This window comes from Aspergillus caelatus, assembly GCF_009193585.1.
Source record: "Aspergillus caelatus strain CBS 763.97 unplaced genomic scaffold BDV27scaffold_383, whole genome shotgun sequence".
NCBI lineage: Eukaryota > Fungi > Ascomycota > Eurotiomycetes > Eurotiales > Aspergillaceae > Aspergillus > Aspergillus caelatus.
This window is the reverse complement of record NW_022475646.1, coordinates 1-25706: the sequence shown is the minus strand read 5'-3', so window position 1 is coordinate 25706 and position 25706 is coordinate 1. Positions and strand designations below refer to the sequence as shown.

The 25706-nt window shown below is 45.8% G+C and overlaps 9 protein-coding genes across 9 annotated transcripts; 2 read left to right on the top strand and 7 right to left on the bottom strand.

Moving 5' to 3' along the window:
* Nucleotides 1-286: 286 nt before the first annotated feature.
* BDV27DRAFT_164060 (uncharacterized protein) lies at nt 287-1201 on the bottom strand (the record flags this gene model as incomplete). Its single annotated transcript, XM_032073637.1, has 2 exons — nt 287-563; nt 600-1201. The coding sequence occupies 2 exons, from the start codon at nt 1199-1201 to the stop codon at nt 287-289; spliced, it is 879 nt and encodes a 292-aa protein (XP_031921017.1).
* A 1221-nt stretch (nt 1202-2422) lies between these two features.
* Nucleotides 2423-4090, bottom strand: BDV27DRAFT_164059 (CFEM domain-containing protein; the record flags this gene model as incomplete). The annotated part of the gene is made up of 8 exons (XM_032073636.1): nt 2423-2709; nt 2776-2843; nt 2909-3291; nt 3341-3411; nt 3466-3502; nt 3564-3748; nt 3801-3942; nt 3995-4090. The coding sequence occupies 8 exons, from the start codon at nt 4088-4090 to the stop codon at nt 2423-2425; spliced, it is 1269 nt and encodes a 422-aa protein (XP_031921016.1).
* Nucleotides 4091-8561: 4471 nt separating this feature from the next.
* Nucleotides 8562-9242, top strand: BDV27DRAFT_150898 (GNAT family N-acetyltransferase; the record flags this gene model as incomplete). The annotated part of the gene is made up of 1 exon (XM_032071293.1): nt 8562-9242. The coding sequence occupies one exon, from the start codon at nt 8562-8564 to the stop codon at nt 9240-9242; it is 681 nt and encodes a 226-aa protein (XP_031921015.1).
* Nucleotides 9243-10897: 1655 nt separating this feature from the next.
* BDV27DRAFT_150897 (HET domain-containing protein) lies at nt 10898-13120 on the bottom strand (the record flags this gene model as incomplete). The annotated part of the gene is made up of 4 exons (XM_032071292.1): nt 10898-11100; nt 11139-11225; nt 11259-12701; nt 12910-13120. The coding sequence occupies 4 exons, from the start codon at nt 13118-13120 to the stop codon at nt 10898-10900; spliced, it is 1944 nt and encodes a 647-aa protein (XP_031921014.1).
* An 844-nt stretch (nt 13121-13964) lies between these two features.
* Nucleotides 13965-15207, top strand: BDV27DRAFT_169909 (zinc-binding alcohol dehydrogenase family protein; the record flags this gene model as incomplete). Its single annotated transcript, XM_032075160.1, has 2 exons — nt 13965-14110; nt 14215-15207. The coding sequence occupies 2 exons, from the start codon at nt 13965-13967 to the stop codon at nt 15110-15112; spliced, it is 1044 nt and encodes a 347-aa protein (XP_031921013.1). The 3' UTR covers nt 15113-15207.
* A 125-nt stretch (nt 15208-15332) lies between these two features.
* BDV27DRAFT_150895 (cytochrome P450) lies at nt 15333-17195 on the bottom strand (the record flags this gene model as incomplete). Its single annotated transcript, XM_032071291.1, has 5 exons — nt 15333-15443; nt 15508-15597; nt 15682-16117; nt 16173-16402; nt 16512-17195. The coding sequence occupies 5 exons, from the start codon at nt 17193-17195 to the stop codon at nt 15333-15335; spliced, it is 1551 nt and encodes a 516-aa protein (XP_031921012.1).
* A 1006-nt stretch (nt 17196-18201) lies between these two features.
* BDV27DRAFT_150894 (uncharacterized protein) lies at nt 18202-18687 on the bottom strand (the record flags this gene model as incomplete). Its single annotated transcript, XM_032071290.1, has 2 exons — nt 18202-18483; nt 18544-18687. 2 exons carry the CDS (start codon nt 18685-18687, stop codon nt 18202-18204), a joined length of 426 nt encoding a protein of 141 aa, XP_031921011.1.
* Nucleotides 18688-20558: 1871 nt separating this feature from the next.
* BDV27DRAFT_169907 (intradiol ring-cleavage dioxygenase) lies at nt 20559-21625 on the bottom strand (the record flags this gene model as incomplete). The annotated part of the gene is made up of 1 exon (XM_032075159.1): nt 20559-21625. The coding sequence occupies exon 1, from the start codon at nt 21615-21617 to the stop codon at nt 20559-20561; it is 1059 nt and encodes a 352-aa protein (XP_031921010.1). The 5' UTR covers nt 21618-21625.
* A 1540-nt stretch (nt 21626-23165) lies between these two features.
* BDV27DRAFT_164052 (fungal specific transcription factor domain-containing protein) lies at nt 23166-25197 on the bottom strand (the record flags this gene model as incomplete). Its single annotated transcript, XM_032073635.1, has 4 exons — nt 23166-23409; nt 23475-24184; nt 24232-24895; nt 25142-25197. The coding sequence occupies 4 exons, from the start codon at nt 25195-25197 to the stop codon at nt 23166-23168; spliced, it is 1674 nt and encodes a 557-aa protein (XP_031921009.1).
* Between the last annotated feature and the right edge of the window lie 509 nt (nt 25198-25706).

Sequence of the window (25706 nt, the reverse complement as noted above, 5' to 3'; positions counted from 1 at the left end):
AAAAAAAAAAAAAAAAAAGAATAATCTAAGTAGTAACAAGACCAGATCAGAGTTACACGATAACCAAAAGCTTTTACAAGTGCATCATGTCGATCGCCAAAGTTAGATTGCTAAAACTGCGTACGTTCACCTGAAGGAGTACAGCAAATTGCCTGGAGGGTGTGCATTGATGTGCTCTATTACAGGCTTTCAGCGCCTAAACATCCTTAATATCTTGATAACTATTTAGTATCTCATGCAGTATCCCAGATACACACTGAAGTCTCTTCGCACCCCACCTAAATAATTACAGAATCTTTTTGGCATGCTCTGGCCGATGCGTTGTCTCATAATCAATGTGAACAAACGCGTGGTTCAAATTCGGCAAGCTCTCAAGCTTGTTCTGCAGATCTTCCGAGATATCATGATATTTTTTCAAGGTTCCGTGAGGATCCATGACAACATCCACTTTCACAATGAGACGCGGGCCAGCATGGTACGCCCGCACAGTGTCAACAGCCCGGATCGCAGTATGGTGAGTCATGGAAATATAGGTGACCACGTTCAAGATGTCTGAATCGGCACTGACTCCAATAAGAAGCTTACATTACCCAACGGACGTGTGTAGCCATAGGAGGAGGATCAGTAGCGAAAGGATGATAGCCCCCATCGGGTCAATGCACCACTTTAACTTTGAGCCGCCAATGGAAGTCAGGATTCCGAAACCATTAATGGACAGGTCATTGCGATGGTCTTCCCACAGGATCCGGACCTGAGAGTATTTATTCCTTAAAGCCCAGCAGTACAAGAACAGAGCGAATTTAGCCCCGAAAGCAATGCTGACAGCAATGTCGGATGGAAGATGGAAAGCTGACTCTCCCCCTTGGGTAAGCTCTTGACTGGAGAAGGCTATCAGGATCAGAGAGACGGCCATCATGATAAAGGAGAAGTATATGTTTCCGGTGTTTTCTCTCCGAGCCTTGCCGACAGGATATTGTGGCGTGTTGCCCTTGGCAGCCCGATTGCACAGGATCAGGGTGATGTTTGAGACAGGGTCGAAGATTGAATCCGCCATAGTAATGACAAGAGAAAGAGTTTTACACGCGATGGCACCATAGAGCTGCAGTCCTGACAAACAAATATTGCATACAAAGGATCCCCATACAGCAATCCGCAGCTGCAATTTGTTGGAGACTTTCGATCTCCCGCGCATCGCGGACATGGTCGTGGACCGGCTTGAGCAATGTGGTCGATGTGCTTATTCTGCCATTTGTAGAAGTCCTTCGTCTTTGATTGGTCGTTGCTGAAACTATAGGAGGCCTGGGTGCGTCGGTGATGAGTGTTGGCAGGGGTTTGTCCCCAAGTTGAGCGGTTCGACAACAGATGAGTAGTTGGCCGCACTAGATTAATGGTCTAGTACGGTTAAGGGCACCATTTTTGACAAGAATGTGTCCGAAGGCAATGACTAGGACGAAGAAAAGGACGTACGAGGATTTTTAATAATGCACTCTAGCTGAGGAGGTGTATGGGAATAAGCAGGAAAAACCCGGTCTGCTGCGCCATTCTCGGCACTCGTCCCCTACTTTGTCGCGCGGTTTGGGGCTCAATCTGTACAGTTCACACGTTCCTATTAGACATGCCCTCCACATTCAGTGCTGAACGTTAGTTTTTCGTCAAACAGTAGTTAGAAAGGAATCAACTATCTACCTCAGACTTTCCTTCTGCCTCTACGGCCGTAGCACAAACCCCTTTCTTCACCAGATGTGTCATGGTATTCTTGCAGCTTGGCCTTCTCTATTTGGCGCTGGATTGACCTCCCTGGCCAAGGAAACCACCTTAACTGAATTAGAATGCGTATATATCAGGCAATTGTTATTTTCTAATGATTTTGGAGACCCTCAGTGGACTGGTAGGTGTGTTTGCCTAGCAATTTGCTACCGGTGATTCTGACCCCTCTATATAAAACTAGCTAATCTAGGAAATAATGCAATACTATTTAAATGCTCTCTATATCTATCTTTAACATTTAATATCTCATAGAGCTCCAGTCAGCCCTGATCAAGACCTTGAGCTATTGTAGACCTAGCGCCAACCGGGGAGGAAACGGTTCCTCCCCAACACTTCATAACCCAGAAAGTTTCCTCCCATGGAATCAAGGCCGTATGCGTGATATTATATGATCAGGTTTTGCATCGTGAGACACCCTCAGTCTTTCCGATTGTCACTTTGAGATTCTAGCTCTCATTTTGTTATATATATTCAAACTCAACGGGGCAGTGCCGACGAGGAATCCAGCCGGCCATGGGGAATAAGTGATCTGGATAGCCATATACTACAAGTGAATGCATAAATTGGGAATATAGGTCTAGAATTTACGTTTCGAAAAGCAGCACTGAACCTGTAAGGAAAACGATATTTGGGCTGCAATTGATCCATTTCATATTTAGACTCCTTCTCGGTGTAACTCTACAAGATTGACCGCACTATTCGATGCCCTTTCCTGAGCCCTCCTGCTGTACTCGACGGTATAGGTCGTCGTCTGGGAGATTTTACCATTGGTGCCAGGAGCACTCGGTCGTGTGGCTTTACGTTCGTAAGACTCCCCAGCAGAACCACCCATCAGTCCAGGGAAGAAGCGGACCAACACAGCCCTGGCTGCCGGTAAGCATGCACAGACCACCGCAATCTGACACTCGATTACCGACCAGACGTTGATCGGCTGTAATTCGACTACACACGAAGTCAGTTAGACTAGGAAATAGTAGGAACGCATGTTTAGTCGCGAGTTGAACGTACCAGTTGGATTCTTGTTCCAGCGGTTATACCAGAAGACAATAACACGGAGTATTGCAACAATGGTGAGCCTAGTGTAGCGAGAATGGTCAGCCTAGAAGAAAAAATAAAAAGTTCAATAATGTCTATTACTCACACCAAGCCCATCGCAAACATAACGCCAACTCCTACTTTCTTTCGCGCGCTGAGATTTAGTTTAATCACTTCATACACTGGCATGGCGACCATAACAGCGTCGACTGCAATATTGACGAAGCTATTCGCGAAGGTCGCAGCGATAAAGTCGATGCATTTCCCTTGTTCCTCTTTCGCCCATCCTGTCCATGCCAGATGGACTGGGGTGCACCGAAGGCCGTCAACTAGAACCCAAGTTACTCCAATTGCGGCATTGAGACCGATGATAGTATAAGCTGTATAGCGAAATGCTGTTGATTGGAAGATCCGCAACAAGAAAAGGCAAACGGAGATCTTTCCGAGGGATATCTGCATTTTGTATAGCAAAACATAGATGTAGAAGATCTGCAAATGAGAATCAGTGTTTTACTGTAATGTGGTAGCAAAGACTAACCTTCATTATCTCAGTTATTTCCTCAAAGGGCGTGATATTCCAGATATCCTTCCCGAATCCATGATGAATCACTAAAATGTATTAGTTACCTCCTGCTACTCAGAGGATTGAACATTCGGACTAACTCGACACATTCAATGAGAATACGGCCACGGCCAGTATCTGGATGGATATTAGAAGGCCAAATGTTATTGCAGTAAGCTAGGCCAGGTTGCAGTCTCACATATGCCACAACTATAGTATAATCATCCCACCCCCAACTACCACTAATACGCATATACTTGGCGGATATCCGAGTAGCAAAGAGGATTGTCGCAAGGCATAATGGAATAATGAGAGCGGGATCCGCGGCGGGGCGTCCGTGATGAGTGGGGAGGTCGCATTGTTGGGACTGTAGCCGTTTGGCAGCTGCACATTGTTCAGTTTCAACTAAGCAAGGAAGGGACATACAATCACATACTGAACGATTCCTTGACTGTACAATTTGTAAGAACACACTGTTCCCAGGTAGACTGATACAGATGATCCGTGCAAAGACACGTTGTATGGCTATCAGAACAAGTTGAGTTATTTTGCTGCAATGCGCTTTGCTCACAGGCGACCTGCTATGGTGTTAGGGATTATCCAAGGCTCTTCAAAGATACCGAAGCGTACCGCGCACTGTGGAAGAACTTCAGTCGTGGTATTGGCAGCTACAAGTGAGGTAGCTAAAAGCAGGAAAGCGAATATCGACCCCCGAAGGGATACCATTTTGTTTCGTATTGCAGGATGATTAAATGCAAAGCAGACAATGTGATGCTACATTGCCAGATAGGGGGATGGCGAGAGATAAAATGCGGTTTCAAGATAAGCTCAAGGGGCTCAGGAAAGACCCTCTCAGAATAACCCATACCACTCTTTCACAAGTTCAAGATGTAGGGCCCACTCCGCACACGACAGGCCCAAGCTATGGCCTAAAAGCTTATATATTTTGCGTACGGAGTATGGCCGGCCTGGTTAGCCCCGGGAAGTGATTGTCATTCAGGGACCACATGCGTCGGTGGATAATACAAATTCTGACTGCTGGTTGACGATCATGGTTACTAACCATGGAACCTAGTTGCGTTATTTTTCGACGCCTAGGTTCTCACATCCAGACTATCGTGTCCTGTCAACTGTTACTCACAATCTGACGTATGAACAAACCTCCCATTATCAATAACTACTTGGTCGGCTACGTAAGTTGCAAAGCTCCCTAGGACTGGTTGGCACCTACAGAAAGATAGTGATCTAAGACTTTTGCATAATTTCAGTAGCGTGAACTCACTACTCGCCCCCTGCATAAGTAATGAACCAGTTATTCAACGATAGAACCATCGACGCGGGGGAACGTGGCAAATCCGCATGCCATAAAAGACCGGATCGACCAATTATCTATCAAAGTTGAAGGAAATCCAAGCTTTAACCTCGTGTACGCGCCGATCGTTATCCACTGTAGTCATTTTACTCCACTCAACACATAAACTTACAATCTGATTGAGAACCCTGGCCACGTAGATTGCCTCTAGTCCCTTTCAACCGAACCAGTCTCCCTTTGACTTTCAAGCGGATGACAGAGTTGACCAGATAACAAAACTGGCACTAGCCCAGCTACAAACAGACTATTGAATTTTAGACTGTCAAATAGACCCGAAATATAAGCTTCTTGTGCGAACAATTCCGGCCCCACCTGCATGGGCTTTGCCTGTTCCCTGCCAATCACTTTTAAAATGTGGGACAAGTCAACATATGTAGGGTAATGATCAGCCCACAACCAGGCGGTTCGAATCCACACTAGCGGTCATCTTCCCAATTAGGGGACAGACAGTCACCTGATCGAGGAATCGAGCTGTGGTAAAGATCATTTCTGACTTGCTCAGGCATACTGTCTCCAGCCGGCGCCCAGATATCACTATAACCCCTTAAGAGAATTTATAAATGTCTTCACAGAGCCTCGACTAGCGCCCTGCCAAGTATCCCGGCCAACGCTATACGGCTGCCCAGTAGACTGCTTGAGCTGCTTCAATACAGAGAGGCCCCGATGAGTGAAAAGCCGATCGAGTATATCGGATAGATTTATTTATGGCTCCGGTCACCCGGTAACTAACTCTAGAACTTGTATACAGATTTACAAGCAGGATAGCGATTCGAGTTGATATATGTATAGTCCCCGTTGGAGGGTATTTTTGTTACATAGTTGAAAGAAGGCCAAAATGTGCTAGGATGAGGTTGTGAGTTGAGAATTATAGAAAAGGAAACCTGTGTATATAATCTCTAGAATATGTGATGTAGAGCCTTGTTGAATAAGAAACGCTGGCTGGGGGTGGATCGCTACCTCGGATTACTGCGCCACCTAACTGTTATAAGTATGATCGCGCTAGATATTTACATAATTGATGGTTTATGTTCCCACCGCTATTTGCGTTTCATTTTTATACGTAGGTAGATCGCAAAGCAAACTTCAAAATGTTCTACTCAAGTTCTACAATAAACACAGGACTTGTGACAAGTCATAGCGTCTGAGACGTAGACCAATAAAAATGCCGCAAACTTGGTGGGCTCTACTACCTGCCACTTATAAATTTAATTTGGAGCTGGAAATTATCTCGTCAACTTCTGGGACAGGAGGGTCAATATGACTACCCCTCAGAATGTATTGCATCCGAAGCTCCAGATGAAAGCAAGAAGGAGATACGTGGTATTGTGGAAGATCTTGCCGCGGAAAGAATCTCAAAATCGGATTGGAAAGCAGTAAACTTTGTGCTCGATCGGATTGGAATCACACTACCAGTCACAGAGAGGGTGCTCAGTGCTGCTGCTACCAGTGGCGACGAATCACATTTTATACGCATTATTGAGAGCCAGAGAGACAAAAGCCTACCTATGAGCTCAGAGGTACTCGAAGCTGCTGCACGGAGCCATCATTTAGCTGGGCTTCGGCTCATAAATATCTTCTGTAAAGATATGACTCAATATACCACTGAAAAGGTGCTCCGGGCAGCTTTGATACAGCTCCACGTTGATAAATACGATATGATTAAGATGCTTTGTGGGGAGAGTGGTGAAAATACTCCTGCAACGGAGGATCTACTCAAAACCGCCTCAGTATCACACAGCAACCATAAAAATGACATTATGATGTTCCTCTGTAAACATGGGGGTGAGAAGCTACCTATCACAGAGGACGTACTAATGGCTGCTGTAAGCCAAGATTTGGATACGAACTTTCCTACATTGGTTACCCTTTGCGAATATGCGGGCGGGAGCCTACCTATTACTGAAGATGTACTGAAAGCTGTTGCACAAGGAAGATATGAACATGGGAATATTCCTATGAAGATCTTGTTTCATTATGGCGACGAAAGTCTATGCACTACTGAAGCTGTTCTCTGTGAGGTTGTGAGAAATGAAAAGCAGTCCGAACTTCGACTTTTGCAGTGGCTTTGCCAAAGGTTTGGGGATAATCTGCCTATCACCGAGGATGTTCTTTGCTGTGCTCTAATGAATGCAGGCACATGAAGGATCACAGCGCAGTCAGGTGGTCCCGATTCCATATACCCTCTGAAACACAAGATAATAGAGCTTCTATGTTATCATGGCCGGGGCGAATGTGGATATTACTCACAAGGTGATCGGATGTGACTTTAATGATTCGTTCACATACCAGATCCTCAGAGAGCATGCATGTAAGATCGAATCAGGTACTTTGGGTGGCCGAAAAGCGGTTTGGAATGTTCGTGAGCGTCAGGGAATGTTTTATCAGATGAGACAGTCTTTGAAACAGAACTTCAGAGTGGGCAAAGCCGAGCGGAGTTATGACAGCTGTATTTTCGAGATTCAAGATTATCTCCGCCGTCTGGGAGCAGAAACCAAATTTAAGTCCAGAAAATGGTTGGAGCTGCAATAGGGAATAGCGGGTGAGCCTGTTGGAAGATATTTGATCTAAGCCAAGCCAAAATGACGCAATCGAGTCAAGACGCGGATTGATTCATATTTGTTGGCATCTGCTCGAGAGCATAGGCAGTAGATGAGTAGTGTTAATGAGCCGCGTGGAGGTCTGAGAACCCGTTTACGAAAGTGATGTTTGTGGCCCCGGGTATGACAAAAGAAGATCTATTTATATACTCATCTCCACAGAGCGCTTGTGAGACTTTGTTGTCTAAATTACACGGAGGTCGAGTCTACCAGCAAGCCACGCCACCACAAAATGAGGGTGCTGATTGGAGCCTTGATAGTAACCACAATTCATAAACGGATAAGACGACTAGAGCAATGAATATTACCATAGCACCTCAAATAGTGGTTGTTGGTGGTTGACAGTAGCTGACTAGGTCAGACATCGTTCGAGCAAACACAGGGATATGGAAGGAAAGAAGAGGAGAAGGAAGAGAGCCCCAGGTCTGCCGCAGCTGTATATCCGTCACACAGCAGATACACATGGCCACTGCCGGGGGATGCTAGTCTATACCCGAGATGTGAGAGAATGATCATTGATAATTTTGCAATACCGGATGGTGCCACGGCTGTGTCATTCCCTCCAGCGGTTTCTAAGTCGCCAAAGTGTGGGTAACTGCTAGAGTGCGAGAATTAAACATCTGTCAACGAGGGAGATCTGTGTTCACCAATACTGAACAGATGGCAGAGGGAATCAAAAAACTTGAGGTTAGAACTCAATCCAAATTATGACAAGGTGGAGCAGAATTAGCCTTACCCTATATAATTTCCTATAACTTAAAAACCTGTACATACGACCATAGGGTGTGGAGAACAGGGCTTCCCGTCCGCTCAGCCGTACTTAAGCCACACGCCGGGAGGTTAGTAGTTGGGTGGCTGACCACCAGCGAATCCCTCCTGTTGTATGTTTTTCTTTTTGCTTCAAATTTTATATTTCCCTTGTTGAGTTTGGATAAGATCTAAGGCGACCTTAGCGCCATATGGTGTTGGGCGCGAGTTTGACATGCATGTCGGAGACAGCGGCCACACCACTCCCCAATGGTGGTCCATCAAACGCAACGGACCACAAGGACCGATTACCTTCTTGACACTCCAGGCAACTTGTCTCAGCTCGTATTCAGATTCACCGAGGCTATGGGTTGTGCCCCACTAGAATTTCCCCGCCTGGTCCCATAGCAAGCTTACAACACGCTGATAAAACTCTTACTTGCTACCAAAGATATACTCGGCATACAGAATACCCTTTATTATGGCGACTACTATGCCGGACTTCCCAAAACTGCCGTTCACAGATCCTGCAAGGGGTCTCAACTACCGCCTTTCCACGTCGGATGACGAAGCGTCCATGCACACCATTGACAGCTCCTTCGTGACAGATCGGGTATTTCAAATTGAATTCAACACGTCCAACGTAGGGTCTGGAGATCCGGGATTTGGGCTGGACATAAAGACTGTCACGTTAGACAGTCCTTTGCACAAATCTTTCCCAGATGACGAGAACTCGGACGGGGATGACGAGTCGTCGGATTGCTTTACCGTGGTAGTCGAGGATACCAATCCGTTATGTGCTAAGGATGCACCTACTCCCGGGCATAATAATAAAATCATCGCATTCATATCCGCCAAATTCTCCAGCTGGAACTCTCGGTTGATCATCACTGATATTGAAATCAACTCATTGTACCGACGCCAAGGAATCGGACGGAATCTTATGCGCTTAGCTGAAAGGCTTGGCTCTGCTAGATGGCCAGTACGCCATGTGTGGTTGGAAGTGTCGAATGTCAACTATCCAGCTATCCAGAGTTATCTCAGGATGGGGTTCAAAATAGCTGGACTGGACATCTCCCTATATGTCGGGACCCCAGCGGAGGGAGAATTTGCGATTTTCATGTGGAAGGAAGTATCAGGACCAGCGGAGACACGATCTTAGCCTAGTAGGACGGGGTCGTATTATTTGAAAACCTCGACAGAAATTCAATCTATAACGTGAAATACACATTTCAAAGTTTATTCACAGAATTGTCTGGAAACCAAGCACTCCCAGTATCTACTATAAATCGCTGGAAAGACAGAGATTGCTAGCAGAAAACTGATTATTTCAACATTTCTCATGATATTCAATATCCAATATCTCAGCACACTGCGTCGATCGACGTATAAAGTTATAGATGCGTATAGGAGCCATATTAGGATTTTCGGTATTGTTGGGTTTAAAGTTCTAACTAGAATCAGTATAGTTGTTGATCAGGTAACATGCTATAGAAATTAGAGCAGATATCATAATAGTATGTTCTATATTATAAGATGTTTAAACTTTCAATGTTAACTACGAACAGTGAGTATTAGCAAGCATTTAATATTAAGCTGCGTATGTTCTATTCATGTATAAGGAGCATTAATGTTCGAACTTCCTCACGGTTGCGCACAGTAGACACTCTTCAGCGGCGGAACTGCTTCAATTCCTGCCGAGATAAAATGTTGAGCGAACGAATTACTTAGAAGTTCACAGCGCTTGGCCGGCTTGGACAGACCGCTCAACGTATACTTCAGTAATGCTCTTATATTGTAAGCCAAATCGATAACATCGTTGGTCAAACTCCGTGTCATATTCTGTATAATGCAAGATGGCCGTATCACTGCATCACTGGAAATTAGCGGCCAGGCAACAGAGCCCGTGGTCACAAGAATCTCTCACAAATTCTAGGGTAAATCCGGGTCGATTTGGCAATACAATCCCGAAAGTCTACTTAATCATTATTGGAATGACTCCTCATGAATGAATGGAGTCGGCCAAGGGGGGAAGAAATGATGATCGATACTGCCTTTGCATGATGTGCGTTCTCTATTTCTTCTAACAGCTAGAGAGGTATCTATATACCTAATAGCATGTACACTGCATACTCATAGAGTTTGAAATACTTAGACTTGGTGAGGTAGATTAGTACTAGACAGACTATTTATTTTGGTATAGAAGGTAATGATATTCATCTGTTAATCAACGGAGGCAGGATTATACTATGACTGATTGAGTTTTATTCGATAAAATGCATGGTCATAGGGAAGGGAGGGAATGGCATCCTTTGGCAACACAAGAGTTGTGAGGTAAAGATAAGATTGACCGGAGTGAAAGGGTCCTTATATTCTTAGCATTCATAAACTATAAGTCACTTTAATGCCGTCGGACTGAAACGAGTCCGTTTCCAATGGGCAAGCCAGTTGCATCGTACTCAGACTATGGGAATTGCGAACACTAATGAACCACAAATTTCAGCTCTTGGAATAAAAGAGTGAAGCGCCGATAAAGCCTACCAGGTGAAATGCAGAGCAATAATGCACGGCATAAAATGCGGGACTAGAAGGACTTCCAGTCCCTTCCTGCGCGATCAACAAAGCGAGAATGCCTGAAATGCAGAAGGCATGATCTTCGGATAACCCCCGTTCCGATTGAGATATGGATAAGCATTCAGGAGAGACATGATATTTCTCAATACATTTCTTTAGAACCCAAGAAGGTAACCACAGTATCGCTAGTACAGGCTTCCGTTACACTAGAACAAAGGTGCCGAAGTTTGGTTTTGCCTTGACCTATATCTTGAGATAGGTTTTAGTGAGTGCCACCCGCCTACTGACACCCTTATGGGTGTCAATAACCATCAAATTGACAATAGGTGCGAATGCATCAATGAAAGAGCCTTCACCCAAAGGAATTATCTGCCGGTTTCCGTATATCATCTTCTCGATGGATCGGGTCATTCCACTCAATTCTAGTTTATCCTCAGGACATGACACTGGGTAAATGCAAGGGAAAGAGCGAGAAGATCGAGACATATCCCACTTTGCCGGCCGCCATATGTTGCAAGAAACCAGTCCCTATTTACGCTTTCGTCATCGAGAAATGCCACAACTCGACCGGCTTCAGTGTAAAGTTTAACGGGTTTATCAGAACTGTTGAATAGTCCTCGCGGAGGCACTAAGCGAAGCCGGAGTGCTTGGGTGTGGACCATAATTCCACCAGGGTTAGAGCGCGCTTTTGATATGTGCTCTGATGAGAATTTGTCGCTATAATCGACGTTCTCCACCAGACCATGGGCGTCTTGAATAATGCGATCAGGAATATTGACTCCCCACCGTTCTTCTATCAAATCTTTATACTCTGACCAAGTTTCTGCGAAGTAAAATTCATCTGGGAGCTTGCCTGAGAAGCAACCCTCCTTCCAGGCCATGATAAGCAGCACAGAAAAATGCGTTAGCAACTTCAATGTATATATATCCTTATAAATCATTCTTGGCTGAGGTGCGATGACTTTTAATGGCTGTGGAAGGAAATTAGAATCACTAGACGCAGTAATCCAGACTGCTAGGTTTTGCAGTGGTCTAGTATTGGTCTTTATTCCGCCTTTGACTGAGGACCATGACCATGAGGGGAAAACGGCGTCGCTGGCTGAAATGCGTTTTGAATGTGTAGTAGCCTCTGCCTTCCACAAAATAGCGTTCTCGAATAGTGCAAATGTGAGTCCAAAGTAGTGGTTACTTTCGTAAGTCGAGTTTAGGATGCCAGAAATCGCTCGGAGGATGTCTGATTCATGCGAAGAGACTCGCTTTGTGTAACCCTCTATTAGGCTTGGGAATAATAGTGAGGGGGAAGTTAATTTTTGGTCGATAGCTTTGTTGAAGAGTGGCTTTCTAAAATAGGGATATGTGTTGCTCGGTTCGCCACAGAGCCGAGGAGGTTTACAACACTCGTAAAAGAGCCCCGAGTGTGAAAATAGCAGTAGTCTCCTCGAAAGTAGAGCTTCCTGATAAGCCCAGCCCCTACTATCCCACTCCGACCTTCTAACAAGCTCCCCGTAGTCGTTCTCACTGCAAATCTGGGTTAAAACGAGGTCATCAACTTGGAAAGCCAAGTGAGAAGGTCGCTCTTCTTTAAAAAGCCCGGCAAGGCCATAGTTCACATCATTACCTTCCAACCCAACGAGTGTGACATAGGCATTGGTATAGATAGTGCCCATGGAATTGATTTGTACATCCTTCTCATGGGCATGATTTTGTACAATGCATAGCCGGTCAACCCAGAGATATTGAATTCCCATCTCAGCGCAAGCCCTCATTGCATCGCAGATAGTTGCGGGGAGGCAGGCTTTGTGCATAGAGCCTCGTTTTTGTAGATCTCGTATATTATGCGTTGTTGCCTCGAGACGCTGCTTGTCATCTGTTCCCCGTACATAGCTCAACGCTGCGTACTCGCAGAATCCAGAAGCCGTCACAACGCAATTGTTAGTCACATCAATCAACCGAAATCCTGGTGGATGTTGAGCTTTTGATGCTAGGCCACATTTTCCTCCGTGTTGATACACACACTCTTGAAGCCAAGAATGGACCTCCTCCCAGTCTCTAAGTACTTTAGAATATCTCGGACCTACTCGATCTGGTTGATCCCGTTGTATAACCATCGGGATAGAACTGTCCCGGCTGTACCGTTCTGTTGGAGATAGGCAGACGCCGCCAGTTAGAATGTGTCCCGAACGCGAGCAAGGGAATAGCTCTCCTTATCTTACCCCTGCCGTGGAAAATTACGACGGTGCCCCGATAGCCAGGACTCAGAGTGAGTGTAACATCGTTGTCCTCTTCACTATCACCTGGGAATGAGTCTACGAGCTGCACCCATTGTTGGCAAAGAATACAAGTCTTCGATCGTTGTCGGATCTCACTCAAGGTTCCAAAGCGTACATCGATCTGATTTAGAGTGCCTCGGGTCACCCGGAATAATAGCCCAGATTGTATGCATCTGAGAATGTGTCCGAGTCTCATGTGTCTGCACACATGGCAGAGGCCATCATCAGATAGGCTTGTACGGTCGATTCCCTCGGCATGGAAGAGTATCTGCCTTACTTCGTGTGCTTGTCGTGGATCAATATGGCCCCTTGGGTCTGGCCATGGGGTTATTTGCAGGTATGCACTGAGGACATGACATGGTGTCAGTCCAAAAGGGTCTGAATCTGACAGCTATATAATGATATTTGTGTGATATAGTACCCTTTATGATTTCTATTTCTTGGTACACAAAAGTGTGGGATTCTGCAACTCTAGCAGGTTGAGGAGCATATGCGAAGCGCAGATGCAGTGGGTCATGTAAGCCATTTATACGATGGCAGAAGCCGAGAACCTACACGTGGATTGGATGCCGCCTTTCGCGCTAGTCTGTAGTCTTAGGCAAGAGGGAAGAGGGCCATGTGATCTCTCATCTCTCCCTTGAATACTACACCGCCTTGAGATCTACCTGTATAAAGTAGTGTTTACAGACTCTCCAAGGTTATATCTTCATTTACTTACTATCGTTTACAGTTATTAGACTTTGTGGGAACATATTCGACGTCTTTACCGGAATACCTGCTGAAACTTTGTTTATTCAATTCTTGGTATCCTTATGATCGTTCTAAAAATCCATGTCATACTTTAATGTCATTGTCTCTCATGATAGTATGAGTGACAGTGCGATTTCTGTTCGAACAGAGTTGGCTTAATAATGGACAGGATGGATTAATAATTCTAATCAGCCCCACATCATAGCCACAAAATTTCATGTGGGGCCTGTGGTTATATAACTGAGCGTCCCCATTGCCTAATTTGCGAGGTTCACCTACTACATCACGAGATGGAAGAGAACAGGGCCGCGTTATTGAAAAGCCCACGGGCTCCAGTTGAAGTTGAACAGGTTGAAAAATGGGTGCCAGGGGCGGGAGAAGTACTGGTGCGGAACGAGGCCATTGCTTTCAACCCAATTGAAGCCAAAATCCAGAAGTGAGTAAAAGAGTTGTTTGGACTGTACTTGGTGTTTCTGTTCTTTTCCATGTTTAAAAAAAAAAAAGGGTATGAGGGGCATGGTTAATATGTTATAATCATAGATGGGAAATGTTTCAGATTGAATATCCGGCGATTCTCGGATACACCTTTGGGGGAACAGTCGTCTCGGTAGGACCTAATGTGAATTCAGTCAAGGTTGGCAATCGTGTGGCAGTTGCTTGTTGGGGTCCAGCAGCTGTTGATAAGAGGTTTGGTGCCTACCAAAAGTACCCCCTCGCACTGGAAGAGAACATCGTGAAATTAGACAGTCAAACTTCCTTGGAAGAAGGGTCTGGCGTGATGGCCAACCTAGCGACGGTTGTTGCTGCGCTTTCTATCTGCATGAAACTCGGATATCCTCCTATCAATGACAGGGCTCCCAAAAACGGAAAGAGAATCTTCATTTATAGTGGTTCATCTTCAGTCGGTGGTTTGGCTGTTCAATATGCAACCGACGCTGGATACGAGGTAGTGACAACATCATCTACTGCCAACTGGGACCTGGTGCAGCGACGTGGCCCATCCTACATTATTGACCATACTACGCCAAAGGATCAGCTCCTGGAATCTATTAAGACCAATGGACCCTATAACGGGATATTCGATGCGATTGGCTCCTCAGAAGTGACCGAACTTCTTGGCGACCTGCTCGCGGAAGATGGTGGCCTTTTTTGGTCGACAAGTCCTACCCCAGCAGACCCACGCCTACCAAAGAATGTGAAGAAGGAATGGGCAGGGTACTCGGATCTCTTAGTCTCAAGGGATGAGAACAAAGATGCCAAAGTGTGGTATCTTCAAGAGTATCTTCCCAAAGGCTTGTCTAGCGGCAGGATCTTTTCAAACCCTTCTTATGTATTCCCGGGTGGGTTAGAGTCGGTACAGGATGCACTTGACGCCTTTATGGCCGGGAAAGTTAGTGGAAAGAAAGTCTTTGTCAATCCGCAGGATCAACGTCATTGATTGGTGAGTCTTCAAACTTACAGCTAGTTTCATGAATTGTCTAATACTTTTGCTGCTTTCAACTCTGAAAATGTCTCCGCAAGGCGGCATAAGGCTATCTAGAGGAATCTCTATTATAGTAATCTGGAAATGAAGTGTTATTTCCCTTTTATTTGTTCAAAAGTTGCCTACAGAATCTTCATGTGTCTTTACAAATGTAACTAGTCGAAGTAAATATTTGTTAATGTTTTCCGGAGCTCTCCCTTCTTTGAATAGAAACTTCAAAATCCCTCGTGTAGGTGAACAATCCATTTTTCAATGACCATTCCTTTCGTCGGTCTGTGAGCTGAAACTAAGAGCCAAACTATCAGTATACCTCTGACAGACAAGGTAACTGGATCGGCAAGGTGACATACCTTGAATCTGCGTAGCATATCAGGAATGGCCTTATACATCTCCAGGTACGAGATGTTTTTGCCCAGGCAAACTCTTGATCCACCTCCAAACTAGTAAGACCAATATTAGTACTTCTTACTGGGTCATCGCAGACCACACGGGCAATGTAGAAATTGTATCTCCGGGGAGCTTACTGCAAATAACGTCCGTTCCATCTCTTTCCTCTTATCTTGACTGGCTTCAATCCACCGTCCCGGCCTCCACAGAGCAGCGTCTGCCCCATACACTCCCTGATCTCTGTGCACAAACCAAGCATTGACTCCGAGCACTGTTCCGCCTCCGAAATACTTGCCACATAGCTCTATTCCTTCCGCTGGAACAATGCGCTCCAATGGTATACCTATGGCAGGGGTCATCCTCAAGGCTTCCTTGATGCAAGCGTCGAGGTAGGGGAGTTTATGGGCAATACCCCAGGGAATTGGTGACGGAAAATTCGCAATATCTAACTCGACAACCAAGGCTTTCATAGACTCCGGATTCTTCATCAGATGATACATGACTGAAGTCAGTGTAATTGCAGTGGAGTCCGAGCCTGCCTGAACGTTTTGTTGGCACCAGGATATTATCCAACTGTAGCGGCTTATGTGAGTAAAGCTATAGAAACAGGGTAGATGGGTTATCTCACGAATCCGGGATATCCGAATGGTTATTCTGAATATCCAAAAACCGACCCAGGAAGTCTGGCTCTTGCCCCTTTCTTTCCGGGTGATCAAGACGCTGCCTTTTCCGCTCTGCTATTCTTTCGAGAGCGAATTCCAGAACTGGAGACACTCTCGGCTTCGATACGAAGCGTGCGAAAAGGCCGACTGCGGGATTCTTGTGCAATAGTTTATCGAGCCAGGGTATTTGACCGGCCTATTAACTCAGTAGGCCTCATCAGTCTACCTTCTTACATAAACCACATACCAGGCGGGAAGGACACGGAACAGCTGCTATTACATATTAGGGACAGGATTATACTCACAACAGCCACATACCAAAACCGCTTCTCTATTGTCTCCAGGATACCATCTACATTCTCCTCCCTTTCCAAAAACCCAAGCCTCTTTCCAAATGTAATCTCCATAATGACGTGCGTCGCAAACCAATGCAGCCACGTGCCCAGATCTAGGGTTCTCTCTTCCTCTGCGAACCTCTCCAACTTGCTCAAGAAGAGCGATTCGGTACTGTCTACCAGCGGCTCGTAGGTCTTGAGATTTGTCATGGCGTACACCTGGGCAACGGGCCGCTTCATCGTCTCGTGAATCGATTCGTCCTGCGTGGAGAAGATTGTAGGAACAACCTTTCCATGAGCGACATTTCCCATAACCGGGTAAAACGCTGACTTGGGGTATCGAGTACGTGTATTATAGAGGATGGGGATGGCGGTGGGAGACCCAACGGAGACATTATTTGGCCCCAGTCGAACGAAAGGTCCATAAATCTTGTGAAGGCGGAGGTGATGCTCGTGAGCAGATCCAGTACAAACGAGTAAAAGACGGTAGAGGTCAGTGAATTTGGCAAGGACTGGGCCTGGGATGGAGCGAAGATCGGAACGAAAGAGGGGAAATAGAACGAAATGGTAAAGGAGATACAGAATGAGCGGTATATTGAGGGTAATACAGAGTGGCAGAGATGTGAATCCAGCGTATTGATAAACCAGGTCCATTATTCATTTCCGGCGGCAGGAGGGTGAATCTGTGGGTGTCAACTTGTTGGGTGATGGTGTGGGTATTCAATCATACTAATAGTTAACCCCGCCTCACTAACTTTACCTAGTATGTTGATCAACAATCCACAATACGCTGCTCTGGTCGTGCCAACTAGTTTGAACAGCCAATCCGATCGTGGGATGGCATTATTGAATTTACCGTAAGAGTATAAACTGCATGTCACTGTTTCCCATCCATCCCGAGTATGATCTCATTATACATATACTCATCGCGTACGTCCTTATATTCTCGAAATGTATGTTAGACTAAGTTCATCCAATTTTCTCCATACGCCTTAGCATGGCGGTCTCTTAATATTGTAAGCTCTTATGTTCTTTGCACTGGAAATGCCACTTGCTGTTGCTTTATGTCACCTACAATCCAAAGACATGTTGATTGTGTTAAGAGGAAAGCCAACTCAGCCTCAGTGAACAACTTGTTGAGTGGAAATACTACCCATAGCAGGGCGCGAACCACAGCATTTCTAGACTAAGATCCTCTATATTCCGGCTCTGGCAATGTGTATGCTAGTGTTATATGTCAGTTACGCTGGTGATGGGTTGTTGATCACATACCCATTCGGCTCCGGACTTGGTAAAGTCGATACGGGGAAGATGATGGCTTGTCCTTTTAATCGTGAAATTGCTCAAGGTCTGGGGGGAAACAATTAGAGAAAGTGAGTCATTTCGGAAAATGTATCACACTCGCGCACAGTAGTAGGGCATCTTGGAGGATCCATTTTCCACTTATACATGCAAGCAGATATACACAAACCAACTAAAATAAAATAAAACATAACCTCATAAATACCCCAAGAGATCAAATCCCAATCACACACTAGAAACAGGGCTAGCACTCCTCAACTCATGGGCCCTCTTATATCCATCCGACCTTGCCCCACCCTTAGACTGTTTCCATTCACGATAAGATATAATAGTGGCATAAATCGCCAAAACACTATCCTCAAACAGCATTAGCCACCCAACTAGTATCCCCACCCATCATCGAGAACCAGATACTATACCTCAAATTAATCCCGGTAATAGCCACACCCCAGCCCAAGATGCATCCAGGCGCCACACACATCTGTACATTGGCCTGTATAGTCAAAACTGCGACTGCGGCCCAGAAAACGATCTCCAGGGCATTGAGAATCGTGTATGCTTTTAGATTTCCCCATTTGCGGAGCGCCGTGATGTGTTCTGTTAGGAGTTGGTAGAGGACAATTACTAGGGATTTTGCACCCTGTACGGGTCTCGATGGTTAGTTATCGGGTGCTTGAACCACAGAAGAGGAGGGATATACCATTCCGAGGCCGATTGTACTAGCTCGCGTGCGGGGCTGGTTCTTCATGAAGAGCCTTGGAATGGACAGGCCAATTACCATCACGATTAGGAATATTTGGAAGCAGTGGAGGGGGAGTTTCCAGCGGGTGTCGAAGACGTTCATTTTTGCTTTTGTGTTTTATACCGTTGTTATTGGGTGGTGCTGAATAATAATAATAAGAATTGAGATCTGGATTGTGTCATGAGATGGCTGAATGAATTGATGTATACTGGCCTTGTACAACACGTCCTTTTATACATCTTTGGCGATAAAAGCCAAGAGATGGAGGTAGATGCTTTTGATGGAGAGGTCGGATTCCGTATTAGGTTTCTTCAAGGCAGCCAAATTCGATATATTTACAATATCCTTAGACATTTCTTGGCTTTTGGTTATTCTTGGGGCTGTACGGAGCTCGCTGCACCGGTTATAGAGAATCAGATCCAGTACGTATCTCAGCCATCGCAGATGCCAAGAGTATGTCGATCCTTCAGACACTTGGCATGCATGGGAGTTGCTTCGAACAAGGTTTTACACTATGAACCCATTCTCCATACTATATGCATGACAACTGAAAGTGGTATTCATTACAAGACAAGAGATCTTCAGTAAGGATAGATACGGATGCCATGTACCAGACCTCTAGAGATGTTAGCTCTACTAGTATGCAATGTGCATGTTCAACCATTCTTCATGACTTCCTTTTATCAATTTGCCGTCATTGAAAGCTTCTTCAACAGCCACTCATCTAGACCTGTGTAATCATATTCACAAAATTATGGATAAATGCTGCCTAAATGTTAAGCTTAGTGACTCTAATCTCAAAACAGAACAAGCACTCATCTAGGGTTGATGTTCCCGCACAGGAACCCGAACCCGAACCCGAACCCGAGAGTGGGCCTTTGATCCTCCCTCTATTTTTGCCTTAGGGTCCATTCATGCTCCTACCTAATCTGCAGGATGCTTGATAACGGCTTCGCCACGGAATAGGCAAGCTGGAAAAATGATGAAGTGCCGTTCATATCGGTAAGCCATATACTAGGGACGGGATGTTTCTATTTCGGTTGCATTTTTGGAGGATGCCTAGATTTTAACCTTATCCCTACTTCGAACATAACGTCTGAAATATATGAAGACCAATTAGTATATAGCGTCATACCACAGATTACAGGGATTTTCATCCTTCAAGGAGTGCACTTACATCAATTATTCTATAGCCGTTAACATACAGCTGACAACAATATCCTCCCCTCTCATTACATGTGGGGTCTCTAACCAGTATTCAAGCTGAATCTAAGGCCCATCGGTACTTTCAGAATCAGAATGAAAACCGGGATCGGAAACACTTGGTATTTACCACTGGTCCCTATATTTTGTAAGGTACAACTGTACTTCGCCTCGGATCCAAATGATAGGGAAAGATTAACTGAGTTACACAGAAGTGCTATTACAGAACTGGATAAAACATAGCTCAAGACAACATCCGCCTGGCTACTTGGTCCCATCAGCCTACGGAAAGTCTTTACATTAAGAACCAGCAGTGATTTTCAGGTGCGGAGAGGCATCTATACGGGCGATTCTGGCGCATGGTAAGGCCTATTCACGCTCTTGCCGAAAGAGAATGCCGTGCAGAAGGAGATAAGGGCAGTGGATGAGCTGATAGGAGTCTTTGGTGACTCAATTGGGCGAGGGTCGAGCTTAGGCTATGAAAAGGTTTGACTATCATCCTTTTTTATGACATGTTATCTGTCTTCATTAAGCTTCCCAAGGTTCTGGTGTTGCTCCAGTGGCCGAGCATTTTGTTTATTATGTGTTTGAAATGAGCGCTGGGCTAAATAATGGCTGAAATACTATTGGTAAGTTTTAGATACAAGAACGCGACGTGGCTATTTAACAATGAGTGCATCCAGATATAGGGAATGAGTGAAATGGACACAGATACCATCACATGTGCTAGACTATCTCAATAAACTGCTTCCAGCCGTCGATGGGATCAATCAGAAGTTAACAGTGTCACCAGGACTGCTGTTAGAATTGGAGACACCGCCGGAGGAAGTCAAGGTAGCAGCATAGCTAGTATCATAACTAGCTGAGACATTGACACCCAGGGTGATCCAAGCATAGATACCATCCTCTAGGGCATCTCCGAGGAAAGCATATTCGAAGAAGGGGTCCGAGGCGCTATCTTCAGTCTCATCCTGAACGACATGATCATCGGCATTGGTAGTGATAGAAACATTGTTGGTGTTGTAAGGGTAAGTAGCCTCGACCTTGTAAACGAGGTCCTGATCGAAGAAGAGCTGACCGATGTGAGCGACATGACCACCAGTGATGGTGTTGTTCTGCAATTGGGTGGCACCGACGTGGGCAACGACGTGGACGTGGGTGGCTCTGCCGGAGTAGTGACCGGGGAACATGGACTGGAATTGTGCGACACCGTCAGCATCGGTCTTCTGGACACCACGCAAGAAGGTCTTGTCGAGGTTCGAGTCATCGTTGCCGTTGCCGTTCATGGAGCTCTGAACGCCGGAGTAAACGCCGGTGGAGTTGCAGTTCCACACATCCCAGTAGAGATCGTTGATGGGCTCGCAGGTCTCAATGTCGATAAACTGGCCGTCCATAATGATCGGGACACCGGCTTCGCCGTCACGGACATCAGACCGCACCAGTTCACCCTTCACCCAGAAGGGTCCGATTTCTCCTTCGGGGGAGAGAATGCACACGGGGTTCTTGGCGAACAGCTCCTGCTCGGTGGTTTGGGAGGTCACGTCGAGGGTGGAGTGATGCGAGGTGTTCACGGAAGGGTTGTAGTCGCGAGCGTCAATGCTGCGCTTGCGGTACATCTCATACGCGGCCGCACGGCGAGCCTGGATCCGGTCGTTGATTCCACGGCGTTCCAAATTGCTGCTGCATTTGCTGAGGGAACGCTTTGCGTTGTTGAGGAAGCTTCTCTTCGCGGAATGCGACATAGAGCTGGGCTCATGGACGCCGGGGTGGGCAATCGCCAGGCCGGCTAGGCCTAGTATGGCCAACTTGCTCAAAGAAAGAATTTGCATATTGAGGGTCGGGACAACAAGAAGATAACACTAGTGGTGAGAGTCTGGAAGCGATGTCTGAGTTATTTTCATCTTGGGAGCGACAATAACGACCTATTATATACCCCGACCTCCATTATCCAGTCTGCGGAGCCATTAGCAGATGGGATTTCATGTGCTACCAAGGTCTACTGCCGGCAGACGGGATTCGTCCTCGTTCGTCACAATCGTCGTCAGCAAGCTCCGGCATGAATGTTCGAGATACAGGCAGACGGAATTTTGACCTTCTGGATACGGAAAATAGCGTGTCAATCACTATTCAACCACATCTCGCGACCTATCAAAGTGAATGTCTCCTGGAATGACGAATGGGTCGAATGTGACTGGGCTTCACGGTCCGCGTAATGGGGCCGCTGGAGCAGTGGATTGAATCTGGAGAGCCACAAGATCTGCAGCCAAGACTGTCTATGTTTTGGGGCGCAGCTTGTTATGCATCTTTGTCTGCCGAAGTACTGGCTAGAGTATGCCTTGATTCAAGTTTCCACGCAACAAAGAGGAGGGAATAGATTAATGCGGCGATCTAGTGTCGTTCGGGATATGGGTAATTTCCAGACAGGAGCATATGCTCTTCATATACAATCCGAGGTGATGGCTTGACTTGTGATGAGGCCCATGCGGAGTAATCCAACTTTTGAGAGACGGGTAAGCATTTTATTCACGATTTATGCTACTCACAAGACCTCTATAGGGAAGGATGGTCACCGGTAGCTCTTCAGATATGTAGGAACCCGATTGTATCGAGTTAGTTAGTAAGACTCCTCCGCTCATAGGCAGTGCAAAGGACTTTCTGTCCTGTAGATTCGATCTTGTCCTCAACTACGCACGCTTGGTTTACCGGGGCTTGGCACTTCATATCTCGGCACAAAAACGGCCCGCTTATTCATCGGCAATGAAATAATTGGTTCGGAAATCGTTGGTGGGTCCAAATAAAAGATGACGGTGTTTCTTGGCGCGATTACGGTTGCTATTAAGCGTTTCAGCTGTGGAGCTAGACCTCAGTTTCCCGGCGCTTCATATCTCTTCATACGGCTATGAAGCCCAATCAGCAAGTCTATTGCTACCTAAAGTCAATTGCACGACTAATATTCGCCAAGAACGCAAGTGTGTGCACTTGTGGTGGGATTTGAGGCCCTCCAGGTCCGCGGGTGGAAACTACGAGCACGTACTCCGTACATCATCGAGGCTACAAGCGGGTTAAATGCCGCCAATAAACACCCGAATGTAATTTAAGCAACGGCATTTGTCTCCGTGGCCTTAAGCTAATGTACGAGTCACAGGGTACGATTTCCGAGATTGAGTTGTAACTTTCTAGACCTAGTTTTGGAACAGCCAGAAGGTCCTTTTTGATCCTTCTTACCTTATGGTTATGCTCCAGCACGTGGAACATGGAGCTCCAGATGTCGCAACTGCATTTCGGGTACACATTTCATTCGAAAGATTATCACCGTCATATTATAGTCATAAAGAATTTGTAACGTATCGGTCAAAAGGTGATGTACACGTTAACACTCATATAGCAGTCGCTTTCATGTATGATTGCTTAGCAAATCGAATCAGTGTGTCAACAAAAGCCTCGGTAATGTAGAACGGCGCAATGCACTTCCCTTCTTCGGTACTGCGCATAAGAGAAGAGAAAATGTCTCTTGTATTCTCGAGGATTTCAAGATCCCCAGAAAAGGTTGGAGACGTGGGGTTGGACATGCAGTGATAAAACAGGGATATCACAGCCGATAGCAACCATTGAGCATATATCCTAAGGTGAAAGCCAACCATTAGCTGGTAAAATAAAATAGATCTGAGATGACGGTTGGTACGAACCAAAAACTATGCCAAGTGATAAAAGATTTCACTTGATTAATGTATAGCAACATGCATCGTGATGTCTGGTGAGAAAGCCCCATCCCCGACGAAAAGGAGTACTGCGTGCTGCAGGCGGCACTGGCCTCGTGGATTCTTTTTACACAATAGTAGTAATCCAAGTGCAAAGTCACACCACGCATGCTAAGGTCATGGAACGCGTACAGTGGACAATCCGGGGTTGCGAACACATGAGGTTGGCAATGTGCAGGAAAACTCGATTCTAAAGCACTCAGCTCTTGATCTAGCTCAAGGATGCGTTGCATTCGGGTGGATTCAGGATGGGCACGGCCTGAGTCAGAGTGAAGCAGACGATAGATTTTTGATTTGATTAGTGCAAGGCGAAGGTCGGAAGGATATAGTAGTATGTCGGAAGATAGGGGAGCCTGTAGGAATTGATAAGTCGAGGATTGCGAGACATAGGTGGACGGCAATTCCAAGTCACAGCTTGCGTCGTTTATCATCGGTTCGCGGCACGCGCGTAATGACATTTCTTTGTCCATCCAATAACTTAGCCAGAACAGAGAGCGTATATGGTAATGGTTGTGCGTCCCCTGATCCCCGTCGGGATTATTTTGTCGGTGGCCACCAAGCTTATAGAGGATGCGTACAGCTGCAGCAAGCATCATCTCGGCTGGGTAACTTTGCCCGGTCGGGGGTATATATATGGTCTGCAAAAATGAGATACGAGCTATATTACCGTGTCTGAACTACTTACCAAAATAATGAACGTCTCCAATGTTCTCACGTCAGCCTCTTCCATGAATAAGTCCGGTAGCAATGACAACACCGCTCGCACGTAGGCATCTGGTTTAGCGTGTGCGAACATTGGACTATGGCGATGTAGCTGAGCTATAAGCGCCGTGAATGCGACTAGACATGCCTTGTTGGCCACGGGACTGGCTTTGGATGGGTCGTCTAAAACACCCGCATCAAAGAGCTCACGGACCACGCGAATATCGACTATAGGGAAGACAGAGTAAAGTCCTTTGCGATCATAATATTCAATACAATTCCTGACCAAACGCTTGTCAGGCCATTGGGAGGTCGCTTGCTTTTTTTCTTCTATCCCATATCGCGATTGATACGAGTCTGTGACCTGACGGAAGAAGTTGTCAAGATCGAAATGAGAACCAGTGTGGTGAAATATTGCGGAGCAGAAGCTGGCCCTGTGGGATGACCGGTCACCTCCGGGCCAGGAGTATTCGAGATGTTGTTGAAATGTAGACAGGGCATTCTCGAAGCCAGCCGTGTCATGAAAATGAGCTTGTGCAGAATAGTTATTATGAGTAGAAGCCTTTTCTGGACCACGGGATGCAGAGTCACTGTTGGTAATCAAACTCTCAAGATTTTGTACCTGGCGTTGTGTTTCGGAGAGACGCCTAGATGTGATATTTTTAGGCCAAAAGAACTCGAAAGAGCAGCTTCATAACGTATCTTACTGTCTTATGCTTTTACGCGCCTCAGTTGGCTTCACGGTGAATGTACAAGACACTCGTGCCAGCAAGCAATTTTCACAAGACGGTTGGGCGCGATCACAACGAATCTGTATCAGTTGTTGTCAAGTTATTTATAAATAGAGAGTCCTTATTATCAGGGATTGGGGATATCGCCGGGAGTCAATGTACCTTTCTGTGCCGACATAGATCGCATGCACTCCTATTCCTGCCACCTCGCGGGGCATGATTTATCTCGGGCATTGCCCAGCAGCGAGCCCAATGATTATATATATCAAATAATTCGTCAGGAGTCTCACCTGGAAATTTGCCGCAAAACTATAATACATTTGGCGATCGTTCTTGAATCTTAATTCTTGAATGCACGAGTCACTAACGTCACTTCGGGTATAGTGCCACACGTGACTATAAGCTAGTCCTGCTTCGGTAATTCATCGTCACTAGATTTGTCTCGATCCTGAGTAATTTTTTACTGCCGTTCGGATATGTAGGGAAATGAAGGAGAATAATGGTATCTAAAATGATTACCATGGCGCCTTCATTTCGACGGCATATTATTTCCAAGGATCAATAGAATTTTTACTTCAAACGTGGAACGACGTATGAAATGCAATGACGTCAGCGATATATATATATATTTTCTGGAACATTTGCATAAGATTAGTACTTCATAGAGAAGAGTAACTGAGATGAGAAAAAAAAAACAGTCATAGTACACCCTGTGAGTCCTTTCTCC